The sequence below is a fragment of the Heteronotia binoei genome, chromosome 14 (assembly GCF_032191835.1).
Source record: "Heteronotia binoei isolate CCM8104 ecotype False Entrance Well chromosome 14, APGP_CSIRO_Hbin_v1, whole genome shotgun sequence".
Lineage (NCBI taxonomy): Eukaryota > Metazoa > Chordata > Lepidosauria > Squamata > Gekkonidae > Heteronotia > Heteronotia binoei.
Window position 1 is genome coordinate 69,977,683 of NC_083236.1, and position 25,471 is coordinate 70,003,153.

The 25,471-nt window shown below is 50.4% G+C and overlaps 1 protein-coding gene across 1 annotated transcript in view; it reads left to right on the forward strand.

Annotated features, from left to right (window-relative positions):
* ACSF3 (acyl-CoA synthetase family member 3) overlaps window positions 1-25,471 on the forward strand; it is a 110,222-nt gene that overhangs the window by 33,374 nt on the left and 51,377 nt on the right. Inside the window, exons 5-6 of the mRNA XM_060253566.1 lie at window positions 2,530-2,642; window positions 22,393-22,519. Coding sequence (XP_060109549.1) covers window positions 2,530-2,642; window positions 22,393-22,519 — 240 coding nt within the window. The remainder of the gene's footprint in view (window positions 1-2,529; window positions 2,643-22,392; window positions 22,520-25,471) is intronic.

The following is a 25,471-nucleotide window of genomic DNA, read 5'->3' on the forward strand; positions in this document are numbered from 1 at the left end:
CTCTCTAATCCCCTTTGAAAGTTGTTTATTCCTGTGGCCGTCACTACGTCCTCTGGCAGCGACTCCCACATTTGAATCACTCTCTTTGTAAAGTAGTATTCCCCTTTTTCTGTCTTTAACCTACTGCCCTTCAGCTTCAAGGGATGCCCTCAAGTTCTTGCATTTCCCTTAGAGAGCACCTCTTTTCTGTCCTCATTTCAAAAATACATGTATGGGGTTATTTTTTCAAAGAACAAAACTTAGGTGGAGGCAGAATGGATTAAGAACATAAGAGAAGCCATGTTGGATCATGCCAACGGCCCATCCAGTCCAACACTCCGTGTCACACAGTGGCCAAAAAACCAGGTGACGTCAGGAGGTCCATCAGTGGGGCCAGGACACTGGAAACTTTCTCACTGTTGTCCCCCCACCAGGCATCAAGAATACAGAGCATCACTGCCCCAGACAAAAGAACATAAGAGAAGCCATGTTGGATCATGCCAACGCCCCATCCAGTCCAACACTCCGTGTCACACAGTGGCCAAAAAAACCCCAGGTGCCATCAGGAGGCCCACCAGTGGGGCCTGGGCAATAGAAGCCCTCCCACTGTTCCCCACCCCCCAAGCACCAAGAATACAGAGCATCACTGTCCCAGACATGAGAACATAAGAGAAGCCATGTTGGATCAGGCCAATGGCCCATCCAGTCCAACACTCTGTGTCACACAGTGGCCCAAAAAACAGGTGACATCAGGAGGTCCATCAGTGGGGCCAGGACATTAGAGGCCCTCCCACTGCTGCCCCCCCCAAGCACCCAGAATACAGATAATCACTGGCCCAGACATTAGGACATAAGAGAAGCCCTGTTGGATCAGGCCAATGGCCCCTCCAGTCCAACACTCTGTGTCACACAGTGGCCAAAAAAAACCCCAGGTGCCATCAGGAGGTCCATCAGTGGGGCCAGGGCACTAGAAGCCCTCCCACTGTGACCCCCCTAAGCACCAAGAATACAGAGCATCACTTGCCCCAGACATAAGAACATAAGAGAAGCCATGTTGGATCAGGCCAATGGCCCCTCCAGTCCAACACTCTGTGTCACACAGTGGCCAAAAAAACCCCAGGTGCCATCAGGAGGTCCATCAGTGGGGCCAGGGCAATAGAAGCCCTCCCACTGCCCCGCCCCCAAGCACCCAGAATACAGAGCATCACTGCCCCAGACAGAGAGTTCCATCAATACCCTGCGGCTAATAGCCACTGATGGACTTCTGCTCCAAATGTTTCTCCAATCCTCTCTTGAAGCTGGCTATGCTTGCAGCCGCCACCACCTCCTGTGGCAGTGAATTCCACATGTTAATCACCCTTTGGGCGAAGAAAGACTTCCTTTTATCTGTTCTAACTGCTCAGCAATTTCATTGACTCTCCTGCAGAGGTCCGTCCCCCTGTTTCCCAAACCCTGCCCTTCCCCAAACTCCAGATATTTCCCTATCCGGAACTGGCAACCCTCTCTCAGGGGCTGGGAGTATATTCTGTGCCTTGCCCCAAAGTCCATGATAAGTTAATTGTGTTTATAACAAGGTGGTGATATAAATTCGAAAAAATAAGTCATGCAGTTTCTTTTACTTGTGAAAAGCGTGGTTTTAACTATTATAGAAAGTTGAATTCCATCTTAGGACCTTTTGGGTAGAAGCTTTGAGGATCAAAACTCCCTTCATCCCTTTTGAAGTGTTCCTGCAGCTGTTCTACTGCAAACCAACATGGCTTCCTTCTCAGTCTCCCTTAGGACTTGTTTTGTGGAGCAATGCAGCATCCCACAGAGGAAGTCCAAATTCTTCATCCATAGCACCGGCTCCACCTTTGGTCAGCTATGGTGTAGTGGTGAAGTGTGCAGATTCTTATCTGGGAGAACTGGGTTTGATTCCCCACTTCTCCACTTGCACCTGCTGGAAGGGCCTTGGGTCAGCCAGAGCTCTCACAGGAGTTGTCCTTGAAAGGGCAGCTTCTGGAAGAACTCTCTCAGCCCCTCCCGCCTCACAGGGTGTCTGAGAGCCTGTTTAGTGTGGTGGTTAAGTGCACGGACTCTTCTCTGGGAGAACTGGGTTTGATTCCCCACTCCTCCACTTGCACCTGCTGGAATGGCCTTGGGTCAGCCAGAGCTCTCACAGAGTTGTCCTTGAAAGGGCAGCTTCTGTGAGAGCTCTCTCAGCCCCACCTGCCTGACAGGATGTCTGTCTCCTGAGAGCCAGTTTGGTGTAGTGGTTAAGCGCGTGGACTATTATCTGGGAGAACCAGGTTTGATTCCCCACTCCTCCGCTTGCACCTGCTGGAGTGACCTTGGGTCAGCCAGAGCTCTTGTAGGAGTTGTCCTTGAAAGGACAGCTGCTGTGAGAGCCCTCTCAGCCCCACCCACCTCACAGGGTGTCTGTTGTTTTGGGGACGAGGTAAAGGACATCGTGACCGCTCGGAGACTCTTGAGATTCAGAGTATAGGGCGGGATAAAAATCCAATATCTTCTTCTTCTTCTTCAGCTTTCCTCTTGCCTCCTTTCTTCCAGGTTCGGTAGGGACTCCACTGCCGGGGGTGAAGGTGCGCATTGCCACGGAGAGCTCACAGCGGGATGGCCCCACCTCCACCGTCCACGCTGAAGGTGATGAGCATGGCACCAAGGTACCACGGCGGACGGCTGGGCCAAGGCATGCAGGGGAAGTGTCAAGGCATTTGGGGTTTTGCTCCACCAGCTGTGATGATGAAGACCTAGGCCAAGCTGGCCAGGCAGCTCCAGGTTGATTTTCTGAATCACGTGTTTGCGTTCCCAAACAAATCATGTGATTGGTAGCAGAGTACCTGCTGTGGGTGCCAAAGGTCAATCCCTGGCAGCATGTCCAGTTGAAGGAGCTCAGAGAGCAGTTGCTGGGGAAAGGCCTTCTTCTGCCCGAGACTTTGGAGAGCAGCTGTCAGGCAGTCAACACTGACAGTTCCTAGTTGAATGGCCCGATGTTCTGAGCCCGATCAGGAATGGGCCCTGTTGACACACCAGCTGTAGGTGGATGGAAGCACTCTGAGCTACCTGGTTTTCTAAGGTCACAGTAGTATCGGGACCATGGAGGAAGAAGAGCTTCAGAAATACACAACCAACTCTCTGTGTACCAAAAATTCAATAGAAATGTATTTAAATGCCACTAAATTCCCAAGTATCCTTGCAGATAGTCCTCAATGCTGATATGGAAGGTAAATAACAGCAGCGTCTTGTGGACTATGCATAAAGATTGGAGGAAGCCTGGATCAATATAGAGGATCGTTGCAGTGAATTCTGGCACTACTGGACCAATTGAATTTTGCTAATAATATAAATGGCCCCGAGAAGAAGGATTTTGTATCCGAGAAGGTTTCCATAACTGGACCGGCCTGTTGTTGGACTATCTGCAAGAAAACATGAGACTTTGGCATTTTTGCCTTATGTGGACAGTAGCTGTGACGAGCAACTGACATGGTTTCCTTTTGTATTTTTTCCATTATTATGTTCTATGATGATACATGGTGACTATTGTTGTTATATTTGGGCATTAAAAAAGGTAGTCCCTTGTGCAAGCACCAGTCATTTCCAACTCTGGGGTGATGTTGCATCACGATGTTTTCACAGCAGACTTTTTACGGGGTAGTTTGCCATTGCCTTCCCCAGTCATCTACACTTCCCCCCCAGCAAGCTGGGTATTCATTTTACCAACCTCAGAAGGATGGAAGACTGAGTCAACCTCGAGCCGGCTACCTGAACCCAGCTTCCGCTGCGATTGAACTCAGAGCAGAGCTTATAACTGCAGTACTACAGCTTTGCCACTCTGCCCCACGGGGCTCGTCTGATTTGGGGATTTAGTGGCATTTAAATACATTTCTATTGAATTTTTGGTACACAGAGTGTTGGTTGTATATTTCTGACGGTCTTCTAAGGTGACTGCTGTGTCAGGCTTCTTGAGGGGAGAATGACCCCGTCCAAGACGGGAGATCTGCAGTCCCTGGTCTGCCTTCCCACTAACCCAGAGAACCTCTCTCGTGTCAGGATTAAGCTTCTACTTGTTTACCATCATCCAGGCTGTTATTTTCCCCACGGCTGGGCTGGGCTTCAGGGCTCTTGCTGATTTCCTGGTAGGTTTTCCCAGGAGGCTTTCTGAGCTCCCCCTCTTCATCCATGTACAGGGGAGAGGGTGCTGTCTGCCCCCGGAGAATTGGTCCGGTGGTCCTCTTTGCGAGAGTCCTGGCTGCTGTCTCTGCAAAGTCTTCGTCTGGCCTTTTCATGAACTCTTCTTAGGCATCTCTGGGTCCTCTGGTGTGGGGAGGGCCTCGACCCATCTGCCTTCAAGTGGCTGCTCATTCTCCCACCTTTGCTCCCTGGTAGAACAGGGCAAGCAAAGGGCAGGCCTGCCTTTGGGTATCCCTTTGGCTGAGACCCCTCCGTTCCGTCCTCCTGTGTTTAGAAGGGATGAGTGCGCTGGGTCTCAAAGAGGCTGATTCTTCGGCAGGAGAGCTTTCCATTCTCCATATCAACCAGAACCCTTCTTTACTTTGCAAAATCTCTGCCCCTCTTTGCTTTGCAAAGTCAGACTGAGGGGCTTTTTTCCAGATAAAACCCAAAGTGGAAAATCAAGCAAAATTCATTTTAAACAATCCAGGCTTTTAAAAGCCAACTTGGATTGACAGCTGGCTGTACCGATGTCCGGCACATCTTTCTTTAAACAAATGATTTCCGTTGGACAGAGCGGGAGGCACGAAGGCTGAAAGGCTGGGCCTGGGCCAAGGAGACTGAGGAAGCACCAGCGTAGTGTAGTGCAAGGGTGTCAAACATGCAGCCCGGGGGCCAAATCAGGCCCCCGGAGGGCTCCTATCAGATCCCCAAGCAACTGCCTGTGATTTGCTTCCTTCTCCCTCTCTCTTCCTTCCTTCTGCATCACAGCTTGCTTTGCAAGGCTTGTTAATCGCACAGGAGCCACAGAGCAAAGCCTCTGTTTTCTCCTGCTGGAATGGCCTTGGGTCAGCCAGAGCTCTCTTATCTAGGAGAACCGAGTTTGATTCCCCACTCCTCCACTTGCAGCTGCTGCAACGGCCTTGGGTCAGCCACAGCTCTGGCAGAGGTTGTCCTTGAAAAGGCAGCTGCTGTGAGAGCCCTCTCAGCCCCACCCACCTCACAGGGTGTCTGTTGTGAGGGAGGAAGGTAAAGGAGATTGTGAGCCACTCTGAGACTCTGAGATTCAGAGTGAAGGGCGGGGTATAACTCCAATATCATCATCTTCTTCTTCTTCCCCCCCCTCTAGAGTGTTTAAACACCCCATTCATGGTCAGATGCATTCTAATTTCTTCAGATCCTTTTGTTCCTAATGTTCCTCTGTGCAACTTAGATGGATGATAGGCCCCCTTACAACTTGGAAGGAAAAACCCCAGAGCAAAACCGTAATCCGCCAGGCGAAAACCAAGCTGTCACTTCTCCTGCGTGCCTTAGAAAGCTGCACTCGGCAGCCAGAGAGCCGCTGGGTGAGAGTGGAGCCAGAGGGCGGATGTAATTTGCAAAGCTGGTTTCTGGCGCTGCCAAAGATCAATAATCTCCTTAGCGGGAAGTTTGCTGGCGCTTGCCGTCCCTTCTCCCACTTTGCTTCATTAGAGAGTGCTGGAACCTCTCCGTGAACCTCCTCGGCACTGTCTGCAGCTTCCGTTTTGGCTTCAGCGGCTCCGCCGGTGTCCTGCACTTTTGCCCTTAAGAAACCAGAGAGGGAAGTGACAAGGCCAGTTGAGGCTTTGCCATCGCTACCAAGTCATGCTTTTCTGGTAATCAGGGTCTTCATTGTATGCATAAAGTAAGAAATTACTGCTGTGCAATAGAATAGATAATACATTCGTATGGGTTAAATAAAGCGGAAAGTTTCGCCTCACCAGGATCCATTGTGTCGGTGCGAGCAGTGTGTGAAAATGAAGAATGGCCTTTTATAGGGGCTGTTTTGTAGGAAAGTAGGTGGTGGAGCTCATTAGCATAATTCATTTGCATATGCTGCCCCCAACCAACCAACCAACAGCAACCTGATGCAAGAAAGGACAGTCCTGGGTGATCCAACCAGCCCGAGCAGGCCTCGCTTGCCTGGGGCTCTCCTTGGCTGCCCCTCCCCCACAGTCAAAAGACCAGCAAGCCACCCACAGCCCAGAATCATATAAGAAGAGGAGGAAGGGTGCTGTGGGCTTTTCCAGAGGTTCATGAGGGCTGCTGGGGGCGTGGCAAAGCCCCTGGTGACTGACTGGCTGCCCGCTCTCCTAATCCAGCGTTTGTTATGCAGCTGCACCTCCTATTCAGTGGACAAGGTAGGTAGGTGGGAAGGAGGAGCGGGGGCTGTCAGAAAGGTTCAGGAGCTGCACTCCTATGAGCTCCTGCTGAATTCAAGGTCTGGCCAGTTTGAGTCCTTTGGCACCTTTAAGACCAATGAAGTTTTATTCAAGGTGAAAGCTTATGCCTTGAATAAAACGTCGTTCATCCTAAAGTTGCCCCTGGACTCAGACTTTGTTCTGATGCTGCAGCAGGCAAGCTGGGCAAAGAGCAGCTCAGTTGCTGGCTGTCCATGCAGGCTGGGAGAGCTGCTAGCAAACCTGGGCAGGGGGAAGTTGGCCTGGGACCCCTAAAGGCGTGGGGCCCAGAGGAGGAGAAGAGCTGGATTTCTACCCTGCCCTTCACTTGGAGTCTCAGAGCAGCTTACAATCTCCTTTCCCTTCCTCTCCCCACAACGGACACCCTGCAAGCTCTGCAAGGACTGTGGCTGACCGAAGGTCACCCAGCTGGCTGCATGTGGAGGAGGAGTGGAGAGTCAAGCCTGGTTGCAATGTTCTCTTTAAGCTGCAGAGTCTTGTGAGCAAAAATTCTACTTTTTGAGCTGCTGGCATTAAAGTTGTGAGCTACTGCATGAATTAGTGTGCTCTGGGGTCATTTCTTCCTGAGCGAAGACAAAAATCTGTGAGCTGGAGGCTAAAAATCTGTGAGCTAGCTCACACTAACTCAGCTTAAAGGGAACACTGGGTTGGAGTCTTCTGCTCTTAACCCCCACACCAAACTGGCTGCACTGTGCACAGAAGCACTGTGACTATTTCTAACCTTTCTGCCGCTAAGGGATGAGTGCCGCCGACTGAAATGTTTAGGAGGGAGTGGGGCGGCAGAACCAGGGAGTGAGCAAATCCCTTCCAAGTTTGGTGCTCCTTGCTTACAACACCCCCTCTCAGCATCTTCCCTCCTCCAGCTAGGAAGCAAAGGTGGGTATCCCTGTGGATGGCTGAGGAGCATTTGCCCAACCAGACTAGTTGAGCTGTTGTGTGTTGTGCCCACAGCTGGCTGTAGGAGTTGCTTGGAGAACTTCACCCCTAAGGAGCTGCTAGAAGACCAAAGAAGAAGACTGTAGATTTATACCCTGCCCTCCTCTCTGAAATAGACTCATAGTGGCTTACAAGCTCCTTTACCTTCCTCCCCCACAACAGATGACCTGTGAGGTGGGTGGGGCTGAGAGAGCTCTCCCAGAAGCTGCCCTTTCAAGGACATCTCTTGTGAGAGCTATAGCTGACCCAAGGCCATTCCAGCAGCTGCAAGTGGAGGAGGAGGGAATCAAACCCGGTTCTCTCAGATAAGAGTCCGTACACTTCACCACTACACCAAACTGGCTCTAGATTCTACTGGGCTCTAGATTCAGGATGGACAAAGGGAAATACTTATAGAATCATAGAGTTGGAAGGGATCCCCCAGGGTCATCTAGTGCAACAATGCAGGAACTTCAGAAACCCCTCCCCCTAAGTTCCAGGATCTTCATTGCTGTCAGGTGGCCCTCTAGCCTCTGTTTCAAAACCTCCAAGGAAGGAGAGCCCACCACCTCCCGAGGAGGAAGCCTGTTCCACTGAGGAACCACTCTAACGGTCAGGAAGTTCTTCCTAACAGAATCTTAGAGCTGGAAGGGACCTCCAGGATCATCAAGTCCAACCCCCTGCACAATGCAGGAAACTCACAAACAACTCCCCCTAAATTCACAGGATCCTTATCGCTGTCAGATGGCCATCTAGCCTCTGTTTCAAAACCTCCAAGGAAGGAGAGCCCACCACCTCCCAAGGAGGAAGCCTCTTCCACTGAGGAACTGCTCTGACTGTCAGGAAGTTCTTCCTAATGTTGAGCCGGAAACTTCTTCAAGATGAAAATGTGGGATTCTTTGCCAGAGGGTGTAGTGAGGGCCACAATCAGAGACAGCTTTGAAAGGGGATTAGATAGATGCGTGGAGGAGAAGCCTGTCATTGGCTGGCTACTAGCCCTGGTGACGGAGGGGAACCTCCATGTTCAGAGGCACTAAACGTCTGCATCCCAGTGCCAGGAGACAACCTCTGGGGAAGGCCTCAGCCTCTGGGCCTTGTTGTTGGCCCTCCAGAGGAACTGGTTGGCCAAGGTGTGCGGCAGGATGCTGGATTTGATGGACCACTGGCCTGATCCATCCAGGGCTCTGCTTACATACTTGTGCCTCCTCAATCCCGATCCATTCGCAGAGCTCCATTTAACTCCCAACGCCTATTTCATAGCAATGTCATTTCCCTGCCATCTTATGTCTCTTTGCTTTGGTACAGGTGGCACCCTTTAGCCTCTGCCGATGCCTTCATGCCCTCACCTTGACAGCATCGCATGCAGGAAAGGGTTACTTGCCTCCCACCCCCAAACCCTGGATATTTCGACTCGGCTTTGTTCACTGTGATGCATATTTCATAGGCTGTAGCTTCCCAGCTGGCAGTAGCCTGCAAACTCTTGGAGCATAGCGGGTATTGTCTGTCTATTTATTTTAATGTCCCCCACCACCACGGCTCTCCCCCTCCCCTTAAAAAGGAAAGAAAGAAAGAAAGAAATGCTCACTTAGATGTGAGCGTTAAACTCTAGGCCTTGACAACGGAGCGCTGTCAGCAGATAAAATGGGTTTGTTATTTTTGCAGCTGTTCAGAGTGCCACATTTCTGGAGAGAGTGTGGCTTTTGTGCAACAGGCCTTTGCAGAGAGCGCAAGAAATAGGGGAGTGCAACAGGCAACTTGCAAAGGGCCAAAACTCATTTGAGAGGATGTAGAAGTCTCAGGGGCCAATCCCTGTTCTCTGCCGTGAAAAGGCTCAGAAGAAGAAGAAGGATATTGGATTTATATCCCGCCCTCCACTCCGAAGAGTCTCAGAGCAGCTCACAATCTCCTTTATCTTCCTCCCCAACAAAAGACACCCTGTGAGGTGGGTGGGGCTGGAGAGGGCTCTCACAGCAGCTGCCCTTTCAAGGACAACCTCTGCCAGAGCTATGGCTGACCCAAAGCCATTCCAGCATCTGCAAGTGGAGAAGGGGGGAATCAAACCCGGTTCTCCCAGATAAGAATCCACACACTTCACCACTACACCAAACTGACTCTTTCAACCACCCTTTCAAGGACAACCTCTGCCAGAGCTATGACTAACGCAAGGCCATTCCAGCAGTGGAGGAGTGGGGAATCAAACCCGGTTCTCCCAGATAAGAGTCTGCGCACTTAACCACTACACCAAACTGGCTCTCCAGAGAGGGCTGGCCTTGCATCACTGGGCCACTCTAAGGCAGCTTTGGGTGTCCACGAGGACTGGGCTGCATTCAAGAGAGAAACTAGGGTTGGCTCGTTCCCCAATCCCTACATTCTGGCTGCCACATTTAATGGAAGGGGACTTCCTTACAGCTCCCAATGCAGGCAGATGGTTTCTGCACATCACTGCCTTGTGGCTAGCAGAGAAGCTTGGGGTTGCCAACCTCCAGGTGCGGCGTTGAGTTCTCTCAGAGTTACAACTCACCCCCAGAGATCAGTTCCCCTAGAACAGGGGTGTCAAGCATGCAGTCTGGGGGCTGAATCAGGCCCCTGAGCAACTGACTCTTGTCTGTTTCCTTCTCCCTCTCTCTTGCTTCCTTCCGCATCTCAGCTTGCTTTGCCAGGCTTGCTCAATCACACAGGAGCTACAGAGCAAAATCTAGATTTTCTCCATCGGCTGAGGCTCTTCCCCTTCTTGGTTCCCTGGGGAGGGAGGGAAAGAGCCAGAGCTTCCTTTGCCCAGTTCCCTGGATCCCATGAGAGAAATACAAAGAAAGACTTTTAAGACCAACAAGTGCTAATGTTTTAAAGCATGTTTTATTTTAAGGGTTTTTTAAAAAAAATCTTTAGTCGTATTTGTCTGTGTCCTTTAACAAGTTTATATCTCTGCTACCTAATCTTAAATAGGTACACTCATGGCCCGGCCCGGCCCAACAAGGTCTCATTTATGTCAGATCCAGCCCTCATAACAAATGACTTTGACACCCCTGCCCTAGAGGAAGGTACCTTCAGAGGGTAAACTCTGGTATACCATGCATTGTAAGCAGTGTTCCCTCTAAGCTAAGTTAGTGTGAGCTACCTCACAGATTTTTAGCCTCCAGCTCACACGTTTCTGTCTTAGCTCAGGAAGGATGACCCCAGAGCACGATAACTTATGCAGGAGTTCGCAACTTTAATGCCAGTAGCTCAAAAAGTAGAATTTTTGCTCACAGGACTCTGCAGCTTAGAGGGAACGTTGATTGTAAGTAAAGCCTCGAGATCCAGGTTGGGAAATACCCTGGAGGTCTGCAGAGCGGAGTTTGGGAAGGGGAGGGACTCCAGTTGGGTTTGCTGCCATAGAGTCTACCTTCCAAAGTAGCCCTTTTCTCCGAAGCCGCCCTGAGCCGCTTCGGTTGGAAGGGCGGGATATAAATTGAAATAAACTGAAACAGGTGAGCTGATCTCTGTCGCCTGAAGATCTGCAGCCACCACCTGGCGGATATTGTGGGTCGGGCTTTAGTACTGGACAGATACTTTGGATTTTCTAATGTGGCTTGAATTGTGGAAATTAACACATTATATGAATGTTCGGTATTTCCACCGAGAGGTAATATAAAAATTTAGAAACTAAAGAAAGGATTGGGTAAAGCATTTTAATAATTAATTGTTTAATGGGTACACAGAGAAGAAGATGTTGGATTTATATCCCGCCCTTCACTCTGAAGAGTCTCAGAGCAGCTCACAATCGCCTTTACCTTCCTCCCCCACAACAGACACCCTGTGAGGTGGGTGGGGCTGGAGAGGGCTCTCACAGCAGCTGCCCTTTCAAGGATATCTCCTATGAGAGCTATGGCTGACCCAAGGCCATTCTAGCAGGTGCAAGTGGAGGAGTTGGGAATCCAACCCGGTTCTTCCAGATAAGAGAGCTTTGGCTGACCCAAGACCATTCCAGCAGCTGCAAGTGGAGGAATGGGGAATCAAACCCGGTTCTCCCAGATAAGAGAGCTCTGGCTGACCCAAGGCCATTCCAGCAGGTGCAAGTGGAGGAGTGGGGAATCCAACCCGGTTCTTCCAGATAAGAGAGCTTTGGCTGACCCAAGGCCATTCCAGCAGCTGCAAGTGGAGGAGTGGGGAATCAAACCCGGTTCTCCCAGATAAGAGAGCTCTGGCTGACCCAAGGCCATTCTAGCAGGTGCAAGTGGAGGAGTGGGGAATCCAACCCGGTTCTTCCAGATAAGAGAGCTCTGGCTGACCCAAGGCCATTCCAGCAGGTGCAAGTGGAGGAGTGGGGAATCCAACCCGGTTCTTCCAGATAAGAGAGCTTTGGCTGACCCAAGGCCATTCCAGCAGCTGCAAGTGGAGGAGTGGGGAATCAAACCCAGTGCTCCCAGAGAAGAGTCCACGCACTTACCCACTGCACCAAACTGGCTCTCCAGTTTGGTGTAGTGGTTAAATGTGTGGACTCTTCTCTGGGAGCACTGGGTTTGATTCCCCACTCCTCCACTTGCAGCTGCTGGAATGGCCTCGGGTCAGTCATAGCTCTTGCAGGAGTTGTCCTTGAAAGGGTAGCTTCTGGAAGAGCTCTCTCAGCCCCACCCACCTCACAGGTTGTCTGTTGTGAGGGGAGAAGATATAGAAGATTGTGAGCCGCTGGCAGAGGCTCCAGTGGTGCATTTTTCTCAAGGCTTTGGAGATTGGGTGCCAGTCTGAGATGGAGCAGCAGTGTATTCCAATCCAATCCCAGTTTCAGAAACCTTTATCGGCATAACAGCAGTGTATTCTTCACAACATGCGTCTTCTGACGCTGAGTGCTGTGGTGTCCGTGGCACTTGTGTTTCCAGTTGTGTGTCTTGGAGCCCAGCAAAAAGCTGCTGCCCAGATACACCCCAGCAACACTGCAGAGCCACGTGGAACTCTGTGTAGGGGGGCAGTGTTAATTGGCGCCAATTTAAGTACATTTTCGTGACCTGTGGCATGAATTGCTTAGTGTCTGCTGGCTGTAGGGGGGACTCGGAGTTCAGCAGGTCCCTGCAGCATTAAGCGCAGTCACAAGGCGTCCCTGTTTAGGCCTCTGGGCTCACCACGTTCCCCTGATCATTTCTCACAGTGTGCAGATGCTCTTCTTGTTGCATCAAGCCAAAATATTCCTCCCAATTTCAAAGGATGAGCCTTGTCTCTTGCCCTTTGAGTCTGAGGCATTCCACCCCCCCCACCCCCCCCGCAATCTCCACAGAAGACCATCTCAAAACACCTTCCCACAAGTTCCCACTCAGTCAAAGTCACATTTTATTGTATTAGCCATTGGCCATAACAAGATTGCAAAACTTTCAAGTACTGCAAAAAAATGACAATAAAATACCATAAAACTAGAACTGCCGTCACAAGAATAAAATGATAAAATGAGACAATAAGACAGGAATAAGATAAACTGGTCTGCAGGTTAACCCTTATGAGACCTGCCCTGGCTCTGAACTTCTTAGCAGCAGAAGCAAAAAGAGCAACTCTACAGGATACAAATTCATCTATATCTGCTAACGAGTGCATGATCTTCTCATTTTCAGAATACCCATACTTTGAGGCAGAAGTGGGAGGACCTTCCTGATTTCTCTGCCAGTGGGTCTGATTTTCCATGGAATCATAGAGTTGGAGGAGACCTCCAGGGTCATCTAGTCCAACCCCGTGTACAATGCAGGAAATTCAAAAATTCCGCTCCCCCTAAATTCACAGGATCCACATTGCTATCAGAGGGCCATCTAGCTTAAAAACCTCCAAGGAAGGAGAGGGGTCTTTGAGTTCTGGACAGCCTGTAGCATTTTCTTGGGGCACAAAGATGCAGCTCAAAGAGCTGAGCGTGAGTTGGATTAAATATTTAACAAACCGAGTTTGTGTGTGTGCGTGTGTAACGTGTTTCCCCTCCTGCAGGGAACTGGTTAGAACAGCAAAGCAGTATCTTTTTTTCCCAATGAAACGGAGGCATTTTCTGCCTTCCTCAGCACCCAGAGTTTCCCCGCAGGAACGAGGGGGGGGGGCAACATTCTGCTCTGGTGAGCTCAAAGGAGGTGGCTTTTTCTGCCGAGTACTTAGTTTTGTGGTTGCACAGCAGATTGAGAGATCGTTCACTGACCATTTTACTGAATGGAAGCGCATGCGAGTGTTTGGATTCCGGGCATGACAGTTTCCTTTCTGACGGTCTACACCAGGGGTGGCCAAACTGTGGCTCAGGAGCCACATGTGGCTCTTTCACACATATTGTGTGGCTCTTGAAGCCCTTGCCACCCCATCAGCCACCTTGGAGAAGGCATTTGTTTCTCTTTAAATCACTTTTCAATCCAAACCAGTTGATGGCTTGAAGAATGCATTCAAAGTTAAAGTTGCTTTCTTTTAATCTCTCTCTCTCTCTCCCGTCCTCTCTGTCTTGTGGCTCTCAAACATCTGATGTTCATGTCTTGTGTCTCTCAGACATCTGATGCTCAAGTCTTGTGGCTCTCAAACATCTGACGTTTATTCTATGTGGCTCTTCCGTCTACACCCAAGGCATACCTGCAAATCAGAATTAGTTCCATTTCTAAAACAGAGTAGACGGTCATTAGGGTTTGTAGAATCTTTCGGGCTCAAGTGCCGTGTTCTACTGGAGAAAGTTTTCCTTCCAGATGTTTCGTTCTCAGCTGCAGAGAACATCCTCAGTGGCGTTGCAGCCGGAGCAGGCTGTTGGAATACAAGCTATGTACATTCCAGCCATTATATAGTTAACTGTTTGTTTACCTGATATAGGAAGTGATGTATTGTGACCTAAACTCAATTGTGGGATGGTTCTTACTTTGCCCGCGAAAGATGTGAACACAACATTGGTCAGAGAGGATGTTAGGTGTGAAATGCCTTGATCTTGTATGCAAGTTTTATTGCTCTTCTTCCTGGCGAAATGCTTTTTGGGGAGAAGAAGAGAGGAGACAAAGAACGTAGCCATGTAGTAAGACATAGATAGACTAGCTGGTAAGCTAGATTGTTTTTCTGTTTTATCCCAAGTACCCTCTCCTGATGTTTTCTAGTAAACTTTATTTCTTTTGCTAAGCTTAAGCCTCGACTCCAATTACTGCCACTCCAAACCTCTGAATTTAACATGTATTTCCTAACATTTTGGTAGCAGATGATAAAAGGTTCCAACACAGGCACTCTGACCTTCTTGGCTGCTGTGCATTGAGTAGACAGTGTTTTGAGTCATGCTCAGGAATTTCTGGTACATCTCAAAAGCCTCCAGTGCACAACAGCCCTCCCTTTGGGAATGTTTTATGCAGTGCAAACATTTCCCGTTCCTTAAGGGCAGTGGCTCCCAACCTTTGTGGAAGACAATTTTACCATGGACCAGTGTGTGTGGGGGAGGGGGGTTTCTGGAGTTTTTGCCACCCCAGGCTGCCCCCCTGTCCCATCCCTGTCCCCCATGGGATGGGGGTCTTTAAATGAGGGGTAGGCGATGGTCTCTGCTGCACTGCCCTTTCTGCCCAGGCGGATTAAAGAGGTGGTGCTTTGGAGTGAGGCCACGCTGCCTCTTTTGTCCGCCTGGGCAGGCAAAACAGGCGACGGGGTTGCTCTTCCGCATTCCGAGACTGCCTCTTTTGGTGAAAGGGATGGCAGGGCCGCTCTGCCTCACTCCATGGCCCAGTTGCTAACAGGCCATGCACCGGTACCGGTCCACGGCCCGGGGGTTGGGGACCTCTGCTTAAGGGTTCCAAAAAAAGAAAGTTTGGCCTAATTTTGTGGCAGATGGTTTTGGTGTTGAGTTACCGATACTTGTGCCTGTCTGAATAAGCGGCTGTTTTCTTAACAATTTACAAATTGGGCCTGCTATGTAGAATTTGTCTCCCTCCCCCTCCTTGCCTCATTTCCTTCCTCCCTTCATTTCCAAACGTGAAGCCTTTCAAAACGAAAGAGCGAACTGATAGCATTATTCCCACCCTCCTTTGTGAAAAGTTACCCTTGCAAAGCCAGATGTGCAATGTGGCTTTTGCAGATTACAGTCTGGGCTTTGGGTGACTTCCCCCCCACCCCCTTCTTTGCTCAGAGGCGTCTCCCCAAGGAGCCCAAATCTGCCTCCTCTCCGGCAGGAGGGGACCCGCGCTGCAGCCTCGCAGTCGCCCTCCCCAGCCTGCTGCAGGACACGCAGAGCGTCGAGGAGATAATGCCGCTTGTGCGGGAAGGGAGCTTATGGGGAAATTTTTAATTACAAACGGGTACGTGAGAGACCGGGTTGCCTAGGAGATCGGTGATGTGCTGCTGCGCGTTTTACTACTAGCAAATCTGCCCGAATAGACTGCGATTAAAAGTTTATAGCTACCTGATGCCTGCTTGGAAACCTTACGCGGAAACGGGCCCCTGGCTCTCGACCCCGCAGGCCCACAAAGCATGGCAACCGGTGGGATGCAGCTGGGCAGTCAGGGACACAGATAAAGATGAGGGGAGGAGCGCTGGTTTTTGGTGGGATTGGCCGAGAGACGGTTGTATTTAGGGGTCCTTTTATAGAAGAATAGGTGGCGAAGTTCATTAGCATAACTCATTAGCATATGCTGCCCTTACCACCAGCCAAAAGCAACCTGATGCAAGGAAGGAGAGCTCCAGGTGAGCAAGGCCTGCTTGGGCTGGCTAGAGTTCCAGCCAGTCCAAGCAGGCCTCGCTCGCCTGGGGCTCTCCTGGGCCACTCCCCTCCCACAGTCAAAAGGCCAGCAAGCCACCCGACGCCCAAAATCACATAAGAAGTGGAGAAAGGGTGGTGCGGGCTTCTCCAGGGGTTAATGAGGGCTGCCGGGGGTGTGGCAAAGCCCCTGGTGGCTGGCTGGCTGCCCGCTCTCCTAATCCAGGGATTGTTATACAGCTGCACCTACTATTCAGTGGACAAAGTAGGTAGGTTGGGAGGAGGAGGGGGAACCCTCAGGAAGGTTCAGGAGCTGTGCTCCTGTGAGCTGCTGCTGAATCCGAGTCCTGGACACAGATAAAGATGGGGGGAGGGCTGGTTTTTGGTGGGATCTGGCCAATAGATGGTTGTACTGCTGAGCTTTCTGGTGGCTTCCCATAATTGCAGGTAGAGTTCTCAAATAGGGTTACCAAATCTCTATTTGAGGGCCAACAACAGGGCAGAGAGGCAGAGGCCTTCCCCTGAGAAGAACATCAGAAGAGCCCTGCTGGGTCAGACCAGTGAGGGTCCATCTAGTCCAGCCTCCTGTCTCACACAGTGGCCAGCCAGTTCCTCTGGAGGGCCAACAACAGGGCAGAGAGGCCGAGGCCTTCATAAGAACATCAGAAGAGCCCTGCTGGATCAGACCAGTGAGGGTGCATGTAGTCCACCTCCTGTCTCACACAGTGGCCAACCAATTCCTCTGGAGGGCCAACAACAGGGCAGAGAGGCCGAGGCCTTCCCCTGAGAAGAACCTCAAAAGAACCCTGCTGGGTCAGACCAGGGAGGGTCCATCTAGTCCAGCCTCCTGTCTCACACAGGTGCCAGCCAGTTCCTCTGGAGGGCCAGCAACAGGGCAGAAAGGTCAAAGCCTTCCCCTAATGCTGCCTTCTGGCTCTGGGATTCAGAGGATTACCGCCTCTGTGTGTGGAGGTTCCCCTCAGTCGCCATGGCCTTGCAGCCACTGATAAACTTGTCCTCCATGAATCTCTCTAATCCCCTTTGAAAGTTGTTTATTCCTGTGGCCGTCACTACATCCTCTGGCAGCGACTCCCACATTTGAATCACTCTCTTTGTAAAGTAGTATTCCCCTTTTCTGTCTTTAACCTACTGCCCTTCAGCTTCAAGGGATGCCCTCAAGTTCTAGCGTTTCCCTTAGAGAGCACCTCTGTTCTGCCCTCATTTCAAAAATACATGTATGGGGTTATTTTTTCAAAGAACAAAACTTAGGTGGAGGCAGAATGGGTTAAGAACATAAGAGAAGCCATGTTGGATCAGGCCAATGGCCCATCTAGTCCAACACTCCGTGTCACACAGTGGCCAAAAAACCAGGTGACATCAGGAGGTCCATCAGTGGGGCCAGGACACTGGAAACTTTCTCACTGTTGCCCCCCCACCAGGCACCAAGAATACAGAGCATCACTGCCCCAGACAAAAGAACATAAGAGAAGCCATGTTGGATCATGGCAATGGCCCATCCAGTTCAACACTCTGTGTCACACAGTGGCCAAAAAACCCAGGTGCCATCAGGAGGTCCACCAGTGGGGCCAGGACATTAGAAGCCCTCCCACTGTGCTCTCCCTCCAATCAACAAGAATACAGAGCATCACTGCCCCAGACATAAGAACATAAGAAAAGCCCTGCTGGATCAGGCCAATGGCCCATCCAGCCCAACACTCTGTGTCACACAGTGGCCAAAAAAACAGGTGACATCAGGAGGGCCATCAGTGGGGCCAGGACATTAGTGGGCCTCCCACTGCGGCTCCCCCAAGCACCCAGAATACAGATCATCACTGCCCCAGACATAAGAACATAAGAGAAGCCATGTTGGATCAGGCCAATGACCCATCCAGTCCAACACTCTTTGTCACACAGTGGACAAAAAACCCAGGTGCCATCAGGAGGTCCATCAGTGGGGCCAGGACATTGGAAGCCCTCCCACAATTGGTCCCCCAAGCACTTTGCCCTTGATGAATCCTTGACAAGGAATGATTCTAGGAGAGCAGTCCTAAGCAGGTCTACCGAGAAGTCTCATTTTAGTCAGTGGGACTTGCTTCCATGAAAGTTTTAGCGGGATTGCATCTCTGTCCTTTGGTTGGAAGGATCCGCTTTGGTGTTTTTGTCGCAACTGTGATGTTGTGAATGTCTGCAGTGTGTCGGATGTGATGTGGCCAGCGTCTCACAGCACCGTAACGCCAGGACGGGGACTGGCAGAGGAACACCCTGCTGTTCCCTCGCTCTGATTAGAAATTGTTTATTCAGTTTCTGATTTTTGCCAAGCAAATGGATTAATAAAGGACTCATTTCTGCAGACAGCATGGGCCCTCCTGATTTTCTCCTGCTTAACATCCCCCCATCTGCCCCCCCGCCCCCCCACGAAGCAGAACCTTCCCAGTATTCCTTAAGTACTTTGATTCAGGTAATCATTTAATTGCAAATATAAACCAGCGGTGCAAACCCTTTGCATTTTTAACCAGTGCCAGGCGAAGACGATGGGGGGAGTGGGAATACGCCATGATGGAAATGCTTCTTTAAAATTTAAATTTTATGGCTTTTTTCTGTGCGTTGCTTCTGGTGATCTCGGAGAGCGCAGCTGGCCCCGTTTACAACCCGTCCCCCTAGAAAAATTAGCCCACATTGGTACTTTTGCTGCCTTTGCTTGCTCTTTGCAGAGATGCTGATGTCCATATGCAGGGCCCGCATCTGTCTCTCCTGTAGAGCAAGGGCACAATCTGGCAGGAGCTGCTCCCACGCCAGGCAAAAGAAGGAGAGTTAAAATGAGTTCCCACAATGCTGTGCAGTTCTTGTGCCGTGCTCGCTGATTTCGTAGTGCAGGCAACGATGTGCCCTTTTGAGTTGTGCTTGGTGTGGCTTTTGCCCAAGGGCACCCTGTCTCTGTTGATTTGAATTCTGTGCTTTTCCTGTGCTGCCCGGAGAGGTCTCGCCTGATAATCCACCGCATCTCCAGGTCAAGTTCCATAAGCAGCAACAGGATACAGGATTCTTGTGAGGGACAGAGGGCCGTAACAATATAGCATCGGAACTGACTGTTTGGATCAGACCTGTCCAGTGGAACAGGGTTTGATTCCCCACTCCTCCTCCACAGAAGCCAGCTGGTGACCTTGAGTCAGTCACAGCTCTCTCAGCGTTCTCTCAGCCCCACCTACCTCACAGGGTGTCTGTTGTGGGGAGATAGATCTAAGTAGGCAGCCGTGTTGGTCTGAAGTCGTAGAACAAAATAGGAGTCAATTGCACCTTTAAGACCAACTTAGTTTTATTCAGAACGTAAGCTTTCATGTGCTCTAAACACACTTCATCAGACGAGGAATCCAGCACAGTGAGCAGAGGCACATATACCGTGTTTCCCCGAAAATAAGACACTGTCTTATATTTGTTTTTTCTCAAGAAGACACACTAGGGCTTATTTTCAGGGGGTGTCTTATTTTTTATTAAGTATGATGTGGTTGCCACCCGCGCAAGTGCGAACAGCTCGGAGAAAGGAGTTGTAGCAGATAAAAGGTATTTCAGTCTTCCTTACCACTCCTCTCTGAAATGCATGGTGTGGCTATGCAGATACACTGCATAGCCACCCATCACTAGGTCTTACTATCAGAGTAGGGCTTATATTTAACAAATGCGTAGAAATCCTGCTAGGGCTTATTTTTGGGGTAGGTCTTATTTTCAGGGAAACAGGGTAGCTGGCAGGCAAAGGCTCAGAATGTAAAATGGTACAGATTTAGGATCCAATGACAGAATAGTAAAACTATCCGGTAGGCAGTGGTTTAGAATGCAAAATGGTACAAATATAAGTTCCAATGACAGAATAGTAAAATTAACAAATTGAGCGAACCCTTGATCTGAGTAGCATGAGCATGCAAAAGCAACAACACAGTAGTATGTCAATATGTAAGAGTGTCTTTTAATGACTCTATTGTTATAAAGGAAATTCCTTCCTTTTGGCCCAAGTTTATAACAATAAAGTCATTAACAGACACTCTCATATTTTGACATACTACTGTTTTGTTGCTTTCGCATGCTCATGCTACTCAGATCAAAGGTTTGCTCAATTTGTTAATTTTACTATTCTGTCCTTGGATCTTAAATCTGTACCATTTTACATTCTGAGCCACTGCCTACCAGCTATGTGTGGCTCTGCTCACTGTGCCAGATTCCTCGTCTGATGAAGTGTGCTTGAAGCACACGAAAGCTGACATTCTGAATAAAACTAAGTTGGTCTTAAAGATGCAATTTGACTATTTTGTTGTGGGGAGAGGAAGGGAAGGCAATTGTAAGCCACCCTGAGACTCCTTTGGGGAGGGACCGTGGCTCAGTGGTTGAGAATCTGCTTGGGATGCAGAAGGTCCCAAGTTCAGTCTCCGGCATCTCCAACCACAAAGAGTCCAGGCAAACAGGCGTGAAAAACCTCAGCTTGAGACCCTGGAGAGCCACTGCCAGTCTGAGTAGACAATACTGACTTTGATGGACCAAGAGGGGTCTGATTCAGTATAAGGCAGCTTCATATGTTCATATGTTCCTTTGGATAGTGAAGAACGGGGTATAAAACCAATTCTTCTTCTTCTCCTGCCCCCACAGCTGGCCACGCAGATGTTCCCAAGTACTTTTCTTGTCCAGCACCAATTCCTCCACTTTAGTTGATCAAGGGCAGCAGACTGAAAGGCTCAGTTATCCTGGAAAGCCACGAGCCACTAAGTATTCACTAATGCGGGGCCTATCAAAGGTTGGTTTTCCTCTCTTTTGCAAGCTACCTTGGCTGCCTGCTAATAGAGAGGTAAAACCGAAGCATTGAAAATATGCATTTTATAATCACTCGGATTTATTCCTTCAGAGAGTTTATTACAACCTTTTTATTTCCATGCGTGGCAAATGTAATCTTATCTGGTTGCGCCGGCTGGCCCAGCTCAACTTGCTGAATCCGTTTCGCAGCGGAAAAGCGATCAAATGCCAGCCCTTCCAGGGCACGCCGCGCCTGCATGTTAAAGTTGCTTGAATGCATTAAAGCGGCTGAAACGTGCATTAAAATATGGCACTTGGAGAATAGGGTATCTGAGCAATTAGCCATCTGATGCTTTCAACAGCTGCTTGTAAGTTAGATCCGGTGCATCAACAAAAGGATACCTTGGAGATTTTTACAGAAGAAAGGAGCTTGCAAGAAGTCTGCAGTGGACTCCTCCCCCCCCCCCCCATCGAGGAAAAGAAGCAGCCTTCCAGTTTGGGGAGTGTGCCTTGGGCCTAACGGAGGGGATGCTGTAGGCAAGTAAGCCAGGAAGCCTTTTGAAGTCTCCATTTTGCTTCCGCCCCCAGTTATCAAGCTGATGCCTGAACTGGCCCACATGTTCCCCGGGCGCTGGGGAGCACCGCTACTGACACCGAGAGTTCAGGAAGCAAAATCCTATTAAGATAATGTCACGGGCTTTCTGTTTTACTGTTTGCAAGCCAGCCGTGGTATCGTGGAATAGCACAACAGGGACACGCCTGCTGCCAAGGAGCTGCGCTCCAGATAAGGCCGGGCTGAGCCTGTGCCAGAGCTGGAGCCGAGGTGACAAGGAATTTGGAGCCCGGCCAACCCTTGATTCACGCAAGCAGGAGCTCCCTCTCCGCACTGGGAATGGGCTCTTCCCCCGCCTGTTCGGCCATTCAGGCTGCTGCCCCTTTCCAGGGTAGAGACGGTGGCACGAAAAAAGGGGAAAGGGTCTCGTCGCTGCGTTGGTTGCAGGGTAGGGGAGAGAGAGAGAGTGCAGATGCTTGCATTTCCACTTATTTATGTCCCACTTTCTCTTTAAGTTGGGACTTAAAGTAGCTTTTAAAACAGCCTTCTCCCCACCTCCGTTTTCCCACAAAGCAGCCCTGTGAGGTAGGCCGGGATGAGAGTTTGTGACGGGGCCAAGATCACCCGGTGAGCTTCCATGGTAGAAATGGCGATTCGAACCCAGAGTCCTAGTCCACCGCTCTATCTTCTACACTACACTGGGTCTCAAATAGGTACAATCAGGGGTCATTTTGTAGAAAAATGGGTGGAGCTCATTAGCATAAATCATTAGCATATGCTGCCCCCCCCAGCCAAAGGCAACCCGATGCAAGAAAGGAGAGCCCCAGGCGAGTGAGGCCTGCTTGGCTGGCTAGAGATCCAGCCAGTCCAAGCAGGCCTCGCTCACCTGGGGCTCTCCTTGGCCTCCCTGGATCTGCAGCCTGGCCGTTCCCTCTCTGGTCATGCCTGGTTCTTGTTTGATGGCCCTGGACCCGGTCTTGGTGTTCTGAGCCTTCTGGAAAGCAGCCAATGAAGCCTGCAGGAAAGCACAAGGGCTTCATGGTCAGGGTGGTCTTGCTCATCCTCACGCTGCCGTGTCCTGTGACTGGCTAGTTTGGAGGTGGGCATAAACCACAGAATATGAGGCTTCTCTGTTTCCGCAGGTGACCCCAGGCTTGGAAGGCAAAGAAGGAGAGCTCTTTGTGAAAGGGCCCACAGTCTTCCGGGAATACTGGAACAGACCTAAGGAGACCAGAGACGCCTTTACGCCGGACGGCTGGTTCAAAACAGGTACCACCGTGTTTCTGTTGGGTTATTGCAAGTTCCCTCCCTGAAGTAATGAGATAATTAAGAGCCGGTTTGGTGTAGTGGTTAAGTATGCAGGCCCATATCTGGGAGAACCAGGTTTGATTCCCCACTCCTCCACTTGCACCTGCTGGAATAGCCTTGGGTCAGCCATGGCTTTCGTAGGAGTTGTCCTTGAAAGGGCAGCTGTTATAAGAGCTCTCTCAGCCTCACCCACCGCACAGGGTGTCTGTTGTGGGGGAGGAAGGAAAAGGAGATTGTGAGCTGCTCTGAGTCTCTGATTCAGAGAGAAGGGCGGGGTATAAATCTGCATTATTCTTATTCTTAAATGTTCATTTATGCATGCTGATGTCTTAACTAGCTTAAGATTGTTTTATTATTGTGTTGTTCACCTTAAATGTTGTTAGCCGCCCTGAGCCTGCTTCGGCGGGCGAGGGCGGGATACAAATAAAATTTTACATTACAAGATTGCAGACCAATAGGATAGCCCGCACGTATTTGCCGCCACAGCTAGGTGAGAAGATGCATAATTAGCTAGTATTGGGATGCTCCAATTGTGTGATCAGTGCATTACCTGAGACCTTTGAGACGGCCTCCTAGAAGTTTTTGTCCACCTGGTACTGGTCGGCGGCTCCAGACTGCAGAGAGCCCATCTGTCACAGCCTGTTCAGCCGGGAACAGGAAACTGGGGCTACTCTTTGGCCTGGCCACAGCTTGGCCTATGGTTGCTCCTGCTGAGAAATTAACTTCCCTACCACCAGGGCTTTTTTTGTAGCAGGAACTCCTGTGCATATTAGGCCACACACCCCTTGATGTAGCCAGTCCTCCAAGAGCTTACAGGGCTTTTAGTACAGGGCCTACTGCAAGCTCCAGGAGGATTGACTATATCAGGGGTGTGTGGCCTAATATGCAAAGGAGTTCCTTCTACACAAAAAAGCCCTGCCTACTGTCTTGATGGCTCTTACCCGATTTGTCTTCCTAACAACTCCATCAAATCAGCTTAAAACACATTCGGCAGATGTTTCAGGTTGCTAGTCCATGTTGAGTAGGGCTCTGCAGAGGCGACAAATAAGCGCATGGAATAAACCCTTGAAGTCAAAATTGTGTCCCGCTAGGCGGTGGTTACAGCTGTAAAAATGCCTACGTACAGCACAGTACCCTTTTAATTCATTTATTTAAGACACTGACATGCCACCTCTTCAGAGATGCGCTTTCTTCCTTTGGCCCTAGACATCCAGTCCTTGGGTAGCGAAACAAGCTCAGCTGTCTGGTTAGGTGGGGTGGAATGACACCCTCTGATCCCCACCCAACGGTCTGCACTGTGCTCTCCATTTTGCTTCCTACCTGACCCAAGTCATTTGGCAAGGAGGAGAGCCACTGCGGCAGGCAGGGTAGCTGAGAAACTGAACTGCCAATGCCCCAGATCACCTGACCGGGGTCTCAGAAGCCGTGGCTGGATGGCTGCAGTTAATCCAGCTGAAACTCAGTCCAACTAAGACGGAGGTCCTGTACCTGGGTTGGAAGGGATTAGGATGGGGCGTTCGACGTCCCACCCTAGATGGTGCTACCCTTTGGTGCCAGCTCAGCAGGTGAGGAGTCTGGGGGTGATACTGGATGCCTCCCTTTCTATGGAGGCCCAGGTCACTGCAGTTGCACGATCTGCCTTTCATCATCTTCGGCAGGCCAAACAGCTTGTGCCCTGTCTGACACCCCAGGACCTAGCTACAGTGATCCATGCAACAGTTACTTCCAGGTTGGACTACTGTAACTCGCTCTATGCAGGCTTGCCCCTGAGACTGATCCGGAAGCTCCAACGAGTGCAAGGCGCGGCAGCACGGCTTCTGACTGGATTGCCTGTGCGGGCAAGCAGTTGACCGATGCTGCGTACATTGCACTGGTTACCAGTTGAGTACCGGATCCGCTGCAGGGTTCCAGTATTGACATTCAAAGCCTTATGTGGCCTGGGACCGACATACCTGAGGGACCGCCTCTCCCCATATGAGCCCTGAAGGCAGCTACGATCTGCCAGTCAACATCTTCTGACAATCCCCGACCCAAGGGACATCCGTCTTGCCTCGACTATCCTGGTGGAATCAGCTCCCGGTGGTGATGCAGGCCCTACTGGATCTGTTACCTTTCCGGAGGGCCTGTAAGACGGAGCTGTTCTGCCAGCCGTTCGGCTGAGGCGGGCGGACACCCCCTGCCCTATTGCCTAAATCATCGGCTATCCACCCCCACAGTGGTCGGAACTTTGGTATCTGGGCCACTATCTCTACCCTAACCTGTATTACGAGCCCGCCGCCTATGTCACACTGTATTGGGCTATGTCATTGTTTTAACTGAATTTATTGATTTATTGGTTTTATTGTACTGTATCGGTTTGATTTTATTTGTATGTGATCCGCCCTGAGCCCATTTGGGATAGGGTAGAATAGAAATTAACCAAATAAATAGATAAATAAATTCTTGGTGCTGGGGGGGTCCACAGTGGGAGGGCTTCTAGTGTCCTGGCCCCACTGATGGACCTCCTGATGGCACCTGGGTTTTTTGGCCCCTGTGTGACACAGAGTGTTGGACTGGATGGGCCATTGGCTTGATCCAACATGGCTTCTCTTATGTTCTTAAGTCTGGGGCAGTGATGCTCTGTATTCTTGGTGCTTGGGGAGCATAGTGGGAGGGCTTCTAGTGTCCTGGCCCCACTGGTGGACCTCCTGATGGCGCCTGGGTTTTTTGGCCTCTGTGTGACACAGAGTGTTGGACTGCATGGGCCATTGGCCTGATCCAACATGGCTTCTCTTATGTTCTTAAGTCTGGGGCAGTGATGCTCTGTATTCTTGGTGCTTGGGGGGGCAAGAGTGGGAGGGCTTCTAGTGTCCTGGCCCCACTGGTAGACCTCCTGATGGCACCTGGGTTTTTTGGCCCCTGTGTGACCCAGAG